Source organism: Corylus avellana, chromosome ca5 (genome assembly GCF_901000735.1).
Source record: "Corylus avellana chromosome ca5, CavTom2PMs-1.0".
NCBI classification, from domain to species: Eukaryota; Viridiplantae; Streptophyta; class Magnoliopsida; order Fagales; family Betulaceae; genus Corylus; species Corylus avellana.
The window spans coordinates 35,632,869-35,643,085 of record NC_081545.1 but is presented as its reverse complement, the minus strand read 5'-3'; the positions used below and the strand labels follow the sequence as shown (position 1 = coordinate 35,643,085).

General features: G+C 38.2%; 1 protein-coding gene across 2 annotated transcripts; it reads left to right on the top strand.

Moving 5' to 3' along the window:
- Positions 1 to 4,538: 4,538 nt before the first annotated feature.
- On the top strand, positions 4,539 to 7,965 carry LOC132181456 (ribulose-phosphate 3-epimerase, cytoplasmic isoform). 2 transcript variants are annotated; one of them, XM_059594689.1, is made up of 8 exons: positions 4,539 to 5,104; positions 5,193 to 5,197; positions 6,462 to 6,524; positions 6,628 to 6,734; positions 6,841 to 6,938; positions 7,118 to 7,210; positions 7,291 to 7,332; positions 7,549 to 7,965. In XM_059594689.1, the coding sequence occupies exons 1-8, from the start codon at positions 4,988 to 4,990 to the stop codon at positions 7,702 to 7,704; spliced, it is 681 nt and encodes a 226-aa protein (XP_059450672.1). In that variant the 5' UTR covers positions 4,539 to 4,987; the 3' UTR covers positions 7,705 to 7,965. The 2 variants fall into 2 exon arrangements, with proteins under 2 accessions (XP_059450672.1, XP_059450671.1); XM_059594688.1 differs by lacking the exons at positions 4,539 to 5,104; positions 5,193 to 5,197 and adding an exon at positions 5,645 to 5,910.
- The last annotated feature ends 2,252 nt before the right edge of the window (positions 7,966 to 10,217 follow it).

Sequence of the window (10,217 nt, the reverse complement as noted above, 5' to 3'; positions counted from 1 at the left end):
TTTTAGTACTTGGATATTGACTTCATAAATTATTCTAATTGCAGTAACATTTAGGATCTGTTAAAAGAGGTTGTTTGTTTCACACACACACACACAAAAAAAAAAAAAAAAAGGAGTAAAATCTTAAGTAGGGGAATTAAAAGGAATGCTTTTATTTCATGGGAGAGGAGAGGGGGTAACAATTCATTTTCAAGTAGTTATCTCATAAAAAAATATATAATGTTGAAAAAATTTTATTTATTTTTTTGGGAGGAAGTAGTTCCGCCTCTACTATTTGAGAGTGGTTTGGCCACACAATAGCTATAGCCTATATTAATGGGGCTTGTACACCCTTTTTCTCTTCTATGCGTTATTGTTTTGGGCTGATATTTTAAATAAACGGTCCATATTACGCTATTGCATTGCGTGTAATATTTTAAGTATTGCATGCAATCTCGATCCTAAGACATTACACTCAATGGATAAGAATTTACTAAAAATTAGGTTGTTCGAATCTCATAAAATGGATAAGAGCAGGCTGTAAAACCTATATATCTCGAGAAACCTAGAGAGTTGAGTCTATCTTCCTAAGGTGGGTGAGTTTCATAACCCCTATCTCTTAAATCTGTCAAATATTTGTAAAATTAAAGCAACTTGATTAATTAAAAGGTAGGTAGAAATATATGTCAGCTTTACCTTAACAAAGGAAAATTGAATGCGCAGATTGACTTCTATGAGCCCTGATCACTACTAAACTACCTAACACAGACCCAAGTGAATCGATTGGCAGAAAATGAAAGGGCGGTTTGCATGTCATAATCCAGTGGCAGTGGCCGGGGATCCTTTGTGAGATACTTTTCAGCACACAAACAAGAAGGTTCTCAGTTTTCTTACAAAATCCAAGTGTTAATCTTATCCAACTATTCAACAAAAAAATGTGGTCAATTTGGTTTTGGAAATTACATATACTGATAATGACTACAATACAATCTCTCAAGAATTGGCCAAAGTGAAAATCATTGCAGTTTTTTTTGGCCATCAAAGTCTTCAGGGTCTAATCAGACAAAATCTTATTTGTCAGAGTAAATTTTTTTAATACAATCTTTTGTCTTAAAAATATGTCATACCCATTTAATAGACCGAAATAATTAATTAATTATTATTATTTCAAATGTTTACCAATGGGAGAGAAAAATCAAATATTGCACCAGCTAAAGTCCAGCGAAAGGAAAAGAAAATCTTGTGAGAGACACATGGGCTGGGGATAGCTGTGGGGGGCCATTGTCCACGAAAGTAAAGAAGGGTGAGGTGGAAGATGTGAAGCCACTACTGGTCTGCTTGTGCTTAAGGCCAAACTATAAAAAAGTATAATAAATCATTTTTAACGATTCTCACCCAAAGAATAAATGTGGTGTCTTGTAGCTTTAAACGGTGTAGCCCACAAGAATACCTGCCGGCTGCCAATAGCCAATGATCGAGTCAATCAGTTTCTTAACTAATTAATAAAAAAAACTATATATTATAATTTTTATCCTATTTTATTGATGTAAAATAAAGGATTAGTAAAATATAAGATAAAAACAAAATAAAAGTTTAATATATAATATTACTAGAAAGAAATCAAAAGGGCTATTAGTATTATCATGTTAGCAAAATAAAAAAAATAAAAAAGTATGATAGGTGGCATTATTCTTTCTTTGTAAGCATTTGGAAAACGGAATTAATCACTCAATGATATCTTGGAATAAAGAAAATTTTCATATGGGATGCGACGTCCACGTGGCCTTGCTTCCTTCTCATGGTTTTCCATGTCCCTTAAAAGATTTATTTATATTATTTAGTCTCAACAGTTTCAATTTTTTTTTTTTTTTTTTTAATGTATAATTTGGATTTGTCTGTTATAACTTATAAGCCTGAGTTAACAGATTGCTTGGCCCGTAGTTCCCAAAATATGGGCCAGGCCTACTCTAGAAAGCGAAGCTTAGATTATACGTCTATTTTTTTGAAAAGTGAAAAAATAGAAAGAAAATTAGAGAATGATATATTATACGTCTCAATTGCCAGATGAGGAGAGGGTCTCACTAGTCTCGGAGTTATTGGAATAGTCGCAATCACCATGGTAGTTATAGAATATGCCAATATGGTGGTTGCCCCCACTAAATTTAGTGGTCCTACGTGGTCGTAGGGTGACATTAATAAGAAGACAGTGGGCATTTTTTTTTTTTTTGAAAGATAAAGTTAGTTAATTATTTCTTCACTTTTCGTTGAAACTTGTGATTTTTTTTTTAAAACAGAAATCTAAAGATTTTATTGATTAAAAATAACGAGCAAAAAGTTCTTACATCACAAAGTATAAAACTATGCAAAAATTATAGTCACATACTATGAGGTTACAAAGTCATAGATACAAACAAAAATTCTTACAACCAGCTGCTATCTATGACTTCAATCTTCCGCTAAACCATGTATAAATATAGTTAAAGAATAGATCTACTCCGAGCAGATTATATCTAAGACATGGGTAGCCAAATTTTCTAACAAATTTTATTTAAATCAGCAGTGAGAGATTAACTCCTCACACTTAATTATCCAGACCGTGAGAAACAATCTTTCACACCTAATTATTCCTTGTTACTCATGAGGGTAGATCTAAAGAAAATAAATTATTCAAAACAAAAAACACAAACAAACAACTAGGAAGTAGCAACAACGGTTGGGGGGAGATGAATGGCACAACACGAGGGCAAAGTTGCTGATCTGGTTGGAGAACACCTACAAACATTAAAAAAAAAAAGAAAAAAGAAAAGAAAAAAAAAGATAGGAGCGATGAGCAGAAGGGGAAGGAGAGGGAGCATATATGCTCCCGAGAGGAGCTGCTGTTCGGTCGTGGCAAAAAGGAGGAGGTTTTTGCCACCAATAAGAAGTTGCCACCTAACCCAATCCTATCAAACTTAAGTTTACAAAATAAACACAACTATATCTGATTATTAATTTAAAATATTATTAATCTTTAAAAATAAAAAATAAATAAAAATTGAAGTCCCAAGTCAGGAGAAGCAACCACCCAAGAGGGGTGGCCGGTGGCCATGGGTGGCAGCGGGAGCCACCCTAGATTTGTCTGGGGTGTCTCGCGGCCACCCCAGCCACCGCTGGGGGTGGCGCGAGGCCACCCCAGAGATCTGGGGTGGCTGCGAGCCACCCCATAGGCCCTGTGGTGGCCCGCGCCACACCAGATCTTGCTGGGGTGGCACGCCGGCCACCCTCAACAACATTTTGGGGTGGCGCGAGCCACCCCATGGTCAGAGCAACCGGAGAGAGACAGAGAGAGGGCGAGAGATACCCGCCCGGGGTGGCTCCCCAGGCCACGAGTTGGCCGCGCAGGCCACCCCCAGGCCATGGGGAGGCTCCCTGACCACCCCAGCGCCGCCCTTCTCGGCTTTGTGTGGGTTTTCTCTCCCTCTCTCTCAGTCTCTCTCCATCTCTCTCTCTTCTCGGTAGATCTGAGCAGTGATGGTCGGGACTGCGTGGCGGCGGCGCAATTTGAGATGGGCAGCACCGGTGGGACCAGGCGGCGGCGGGCGGTGATGGTTGTGAAGGGTGCTGTGCGTCTGAGGTGTGGAGGGGATGAAGAAATAATCTGGTGTTTTGGTTTTATTTTCTTAACTTGTTCCATGCTGAGGTGTCACATTTACATTGGTGGGCAGAAAATGAGGGTTTTTTGCCACAACCGAATTGAAGTTATTCTCTATGCTCCCTCCTTCTCTCAAAACTGTTTTATGAGAAGAAGGGCCGAGAGGCACATAAGTGAATTTATCATATATTAACCAAACATATGTGAATTTTATAGATTAAATTGAAGAAAATTTATTAAACTCAATCCCAAAGAAATTTATATAATTCTAATGGGGAGTGCTATGCCTAGAAACAAATTTTATGGAAAAACTTTTACAAACTGTGGCACAACATGATTAAGTTTTTCAAAATTTAAACTTATTTTATATCTAATCAGATTGTGCTACATCAATTTGTAAAATTTTTTCTGTAAACTTTGTTTGTAAGCCTAGCATTCCTTCTAATTGAAGACCACATGGTCCACATCATTTGAAATACCTAATTATAGGTAGAGGTGGGCAAAACCTGCCCTGATCTGCCCGGATCTGGGTTTTTCTTTTTTGGAAACGGGTTGAATTTCTTCCAACTCGTGCAGGCACGGGTCAGGTTTTGGGTATAAAAAAATTGTAGGCAGTGGGTACGCGCCCCGCTCCGCTCCGCCCTGCTGATCAGCAATTAAAAGGAAAAAAACCCTGTACTCATGTGACACCACACTAACTCACGCTGCTTCCTAGCCGTCTTCTTCTCTCTGCAGCTTCTTCTTTTTTCATTTTTTTCTCTTCATCTTTACTCTTAATCTTCTTCCTCTTCCCACCGCCAACCCCAAAACCCCATCTCTCTTTCTTTCCTCAAGTTGCACGCAGTCACGAACAGATCTAGAGAGGATTTGAGAAACAAAGGAGAGAAGAGAAGAAAAGGGAGAGAAGAGAGGAAGAGAGACGCTGGATAGAAGAAGAAGAAGAGAGGGGAAGCCGAGAGGAAGAGAGAGACGCAGGGGAGAGAAAAGGAACGAAGAAGAAGATTACCTGATCCGACCAGCAAAACCCGCCAAACCCGCCCCGCAAATCCTGAGACCTGGCGGGTACTGTCCATTAAAACCGGGTTACGGGTACCAATTTTACTACATGAGGAGTGCGGGTTGGGTACAAAAATGCCCAAAAACCGACCCGCTCTGACCCGTGCCCACCTCTAGGTGAAGGAAAATTTAGGTAAACAAGCACGGACAGTTCGAAAGGTCAAAAATCATCTGCCGTCAAAACGACGCCGCATTTCTAATCTAGTGCCACCAGCCCCGCGAATTTCTAATCAAGTGCCACCAACCCCGCGATCTCAATCTCCAAGTCTCTGTTAGAGTCCGAGGTAGCCGAAGAACAATCGTCGGATCCGAAACCAAGAAATGGGTGTGTCGGCAAAAATAGCACCGTCTATGCTCTCATCGGACTTCGCCAATTTGGCCTCTGAGGCTCACCGCATGCTCAGCTGTGGCGCCGATTGGCTCCACATGGACATCATGGTACTACAATTCGATTAATATAATCGTCGATTCTAACGAAATGATTATAGTTCTACACTAACTGATATCTATTTCGGTTCATTTGCAGGATGGGTATTTTTCATTGCCTTTGTTCGAATTGGATTCAAGTCTTGGGGTTTCGAATTTCGCTTATTTTCCTTTTTTTTTTTTTTTTTTTTTTTCTGTAATGAATTTTTGTTCAAACGTTTACTTAATTGCGTGTGTTTGTGTCTTAAATTTGGGTACAATTATTGGTTTCAAGGCATGAACTTTTGTATTTTAAGGAAGTTTGTTTGTGGTATTTTACGTGTAATCGTACCTAATTGGTTCCTAATATATCGTAGATTAGTGCTTGTAAATTCTTTCTTTGTTGTTGTTGTTAATCAATTATCTAACGTGATATTAAAGTTACGGTCTTAGGTTTAAACCTTTACTCTATAATCTACATCACTTGTTGAGAAGAGTGTTAGGATATTGGTTAAATGATTAAATTTATCATTTTTTAGTAGTTTAAGTTTTTGAAATAATTGGTGATTTAATAACTTACTTACCTAAAAGAGAAAACATTGACTTTTGTGTGCAATACTCTTAATGGTACTTGTCGAAGACTTTTAGGACATGGAGTGGCTTGTCCGACTATGTCCGAGGAGGCGTCGGTGAATACGGCTGCCACATATCTTGATGGTTCCACCAAGTTCTGGTGGCAGACCAAAAGACATAAAGAATGCAGAGCATGAAGTGAAATTAGATCCATATTGAGGACGAGTTTCAGGCAGAATGGAGGGTTACTGCCCGGTTGTGGTCAGGCATGTTGATACCTCTCCTATGCAATTGTCTAATTTTGGTGTTTGTGATTGTGAATGATGTGAGGGCTATGCTTTATATAGCAGAGAGAATGTGGGTTCTCTATATGCTGGGATCTAGAGGGTATTATATTCTGAAGAAGAGGGAAGATTGTTAGATGGGATGCCTCTCTTAAAAATGTAACATGAAGTGGGATCGTGGGTCAAGACATTTGGATTTTTTTTTGCAAAACATTATGAGATTAGGCCTTTTTTGTTTTTTTGTTTTTTGTAATAAATTGTCAAGAAACAGTATGAAAGTTAGATAGGCACTTGACCTTGTTCAACAGCAAAGGAACTGTCTGGCCTGAATTCAGAATTATTAGTGTGTATCTTGGATGGTTCTCAAGTCCATATTATGCTCATTTACTGGCCTTTGTTGCTAATGATGATTGGATACTTGCGGATGAGACACAAGAAATGTCTTGTATCATCTATAAATGCATGTTATCTAGTTATTTCCCATTGGTAACTGGTGAATTGCTTAACATTATTTTTTTTCCACTCTTCCGCAGGCACTTTGTGCCAAATCTAACCATTGGTGCTCCAGTCATTCAGAGTTTGAGAAAGCACACAACGTAACACCTTTTTTGCCTTCACTTAAAATTTTTGGAATCAAATTTTCTTGGGCGCAAGTTTACCACCATAGCTAAATGAAGTTTTGATTTTCATCTCTTACAGGGCCTATCTTGATTGCCACCTCATGGTCACAAATCCTCTTGATTATGTTGAACCTTTGGGAAAAGCTGGTGCTTCTGGTTTTACATTTCATGTTGAGGTATCCAAAGGTGGGTTATGATGTCTGACATGTTGTTTTTGCTTTATTTAGTTTTACTTATTTTATTCTTTGATTGTTTTTTCTTTTTTGACAAAGGAGTCTCATGGTGCTTGCAGAAAATTGGCAAGAACTAGTCCAACAAATTAAGTCGAAGGGCATGAGGCCTGGGGTGTCATTAAAGCCTGGGACGCCCATTGAAGAAGTTTTTCCTCTGGTATGCTTTCCTCTGATTCTCATGTTCTCAGATTGTTCAGCTAGGTTTAGTATTGTGTAGAATAAGCTAAATCATGGTGATACAAGGTTTCTGGTATTCTGTGTATAATTTAGTATTAGTAAATACTTTTTTGTTGACTTCTAAATTGATAAGATGATAGTTTTTCCCTTGATCCACAGATTGAAGGTGAAAACCCTGTGGAAATGGTCCTTGTAATGACTGTCGAACCTGGATTTGGTGGACAAAAGTTCATGCCAGAGACGATGGAGAAGGTTTTGATAGAGTTTTAGCTCTTCTGTGACTGGCATTTCTCGTTCATTCCCATGACTAATTCTCTACTTTTCTTGTCTAGGTCCGTGTGCTGAGAAAGAAGTACCCAACACTTGATATAGAGGTGAGTCAATCTCTTGTTTGCTATTTGTAACTTTCTGCTGGCAAGTCATTATAACTGATCGTCTTCTGGGATTTATTGGAGATTTCTTTTTTCAAAAATTGTCTCATGGTTATTTGCATATTTTGTTGTCTATTTGTTCAGCATAGCTAATAGAATCCTGTTATAATGAGGAATTTTTAAGTGACAACTAATTGAAAAGCTGCTTTATTTTTGCAGGTTGACGGCGGTTTAGGGCCTTCAACTATTGACGTAGCAGCTGCAGCCGGAGCAAACTGTATTGTCGCTGGAAGTTCAGTGTTTGGAGCTTCTGAGCCAGCCCAAGTAATATCCCTTTTGAGGAAGAAAGTAGAGGAAGCCCAGCAAAACAGTTGACATGGTACAAGCTCAAAATACATGATGAGTGGATTGTCTCCAACATATTTACAGTATGTACATCACTGATCTGTTTTGAAGAGTTAATATTCTAAGAAATTAATAAGATGGTTTGATTTATTGATGTATTTATGCTATCATCTGTGTTCTGTACTTTCTGAAGTGTGTAATAATGTCTTCAGAAGAGTTATTCGAGTTCTGAGGCAATACTTGCAAACATTTTGGAAATAGCTTTATATGATACAATACCATTTGTTTTCATTTTCAGCTTTTGTCTTCTGTCCCCAACCAATAGTTGGCTTCAGCTCAACTATATTGGAGTCTGGACTTGTACATATTTAGGCTTTTGTATTTGTAGCTTCTCGTCTGTTTGTTGCATATAAGTGGAACCTACTCTAGCTGGGAGTTAATAATTATTTTACTGGCTAGAGGCAATCAAATGCAAGCCATTTAAGATTGATTTTTAAAGAATGGTGACTTTTGGCAAACCTTGAAGGTAGGCACAAGTTTGTCCAAAAGTCACTAAACAATTAAAAAAACATCTCGAAAGCCAAAACTCAGCATTCTTCCAAATAAAAATATATTCGTAAGAATGAATAAAATTTTTCAAATTAAAATACTTAAACTTGAAATTAGTTATAAATTGCGGCCGGCCGGTCATTAGAACTTCCAAATCACAAAAGCGTTTCTCTTTCTCTACTGCTCAGGTAATTAATATTTCCAAAGAACACCATATAATAATTTGGCCACCCAGCTATGGAAATGGAAGAACATGGTATTAGCACGTGTAAAGATCATACTAGTGTTGAATCTCATGATCGTGATCATGCTCGATGTGGGGCATGCTAATCGCTCTGTCTCGGCCACGTTGGATAGTGAACATGAATTCAGTACCGCTAAAATGTGCGCTCAAGTATGTGAGCGACTCTGCACACAGCAACTGAGCAAGCATAGAGATTACAGCCATGCAGAGCTCGAATTGGAGGCTGATGTTGGATTCATGAAATGTGCATTTCAATGCATGATAAATTGCAGAAATAAATTTGTTTAGGGGTCAACTCAGAAACTAATAAAGACTAATAAATACTTCAATTTCCCATGAGAACCAGTTGTGATCTTTCTTTGGAGTTAGGGGTAAAGCCAGAGGCTAATAAAGAGTAGATTTTCATTTATTTTCAAGATCTACTCGGTCTCTTATATAATCAATAATCTTTTGTTTTTATTTAAAGGAGAAACTATCATGTTTGATTACTATCTTCAAATTTTGTGTTTGCCAAAATCTTTAGCTGGTTACGAATCTAAAGGTCGAATTTCCTTTACGAATCTAGCTACCACATCAGAACCGATTTCTCTTCCGCTCTCGATTCTCATCATGGACCCTAAAAAGTCAATCTTTTACACTCTGTTATTTACTTCAAATCTTCTCAGGAAAATTCTGAAAATTCTTACATATATCCTATTCAAAGAGGGGAGAGCAAGGGCAAGAGGAAGGATTCCCGACTGTAGGGGATCCCTGTCGTAAGGTCTATAGCAATGGTTGAGATTCCGACGAATTGACATGCAAAAATAGGATATGTACTACACGGATAGACCTTCAACAATTTTGTTGTCTGAATGTGAGAGAGCCCCTATGCAGAAATTGTTATTGTGAGGGTTCGTACTTACGTAAATAAATAGATACATAAATACAAAGAGTAGTAAAGTAGAAAGTTAAATCATCTAGTCATCGAGAGGGGCCATGATATAAATAATATATATATATTAATTTGCGTTGCCATATAGGCATATACCCCCTCAACCATTAAGATAGGTCTCCCCTCCCTCCATGAAGCCCAGCTGTCCGAGCAAATGTTCAGTAGCCTGCCCACCTACTCAAGCCGGTGTACCTCATAAGAACTTTCTTATACTTGTTCGAATTGCTAGCAATCTAGACAATACATTAAAGAAATTTTGCCTCCATTCCACACATCATGTCAATTTTTTTTGGGCATACTTGTTTTGGAAACGTTTCTGATGCACTACAGTTGATGTCTGGCCAGCCTTGTAGCACATGCACGGCAGTTTATAACTCTTTTTAAATGGATGGATCTTGAACAGATTGTTCATGCCTGGATCTGTCCAAACAGGCCACTCTCTTTTCTTCCCTATTGGATATCATATTTCCCCACAAAAAATATATGGGTCTCTGCTTTCTTGGCGCAAGCCTTCATGGAGTTGATGGATATATGAATATCTAGATGTTTTCAAACCCCACGAGATGACTATTTCCAGTTTTCTATGCTCATTCTTCAGTCGCCTTTGCTATATTATATGTTAAGAGACTTTTGGTGCATCCTCGGCATCAGAAACTATTCATATATGTCTTCGCAAAGGCATGCTCCAAAGTCCCAAAATTTTGTACATGTCAATTAGGAAACAATTTATGGTAACTAAGATATTAGTTGGTGGTCACCATGTGTTGTCACGTGCATGTAATCCAAGATTCGAGACTACTCTTGAGAGAGAGAGAGAGA

Excerpts from the sequence above, each read along its gene's own strand:
- LOC132181456 (XM_059594689.1), top strand. The coding sequence starts at position 4,988 with ATGGGTGTGTCGGCAAAAATAGCACCGTCTATGCTCTCATCGGACTTC. Across the intron at positions 7,211-7,290 it reads TGCCAGAGACGATGGAGAAG|GTCCGTGTGCTGAGAAAGAA; the intron begins GTTTTGATAGAG and ends TTTCTTGTCTAG. Across the intron at positions 7,333-7,548 it reads ACCCAACACTTGATATAGAG|GTTGACGGCGGTTTAGGGCC; the intron begins GTGAGTCAATCT and ends TTATTTTTGCAG.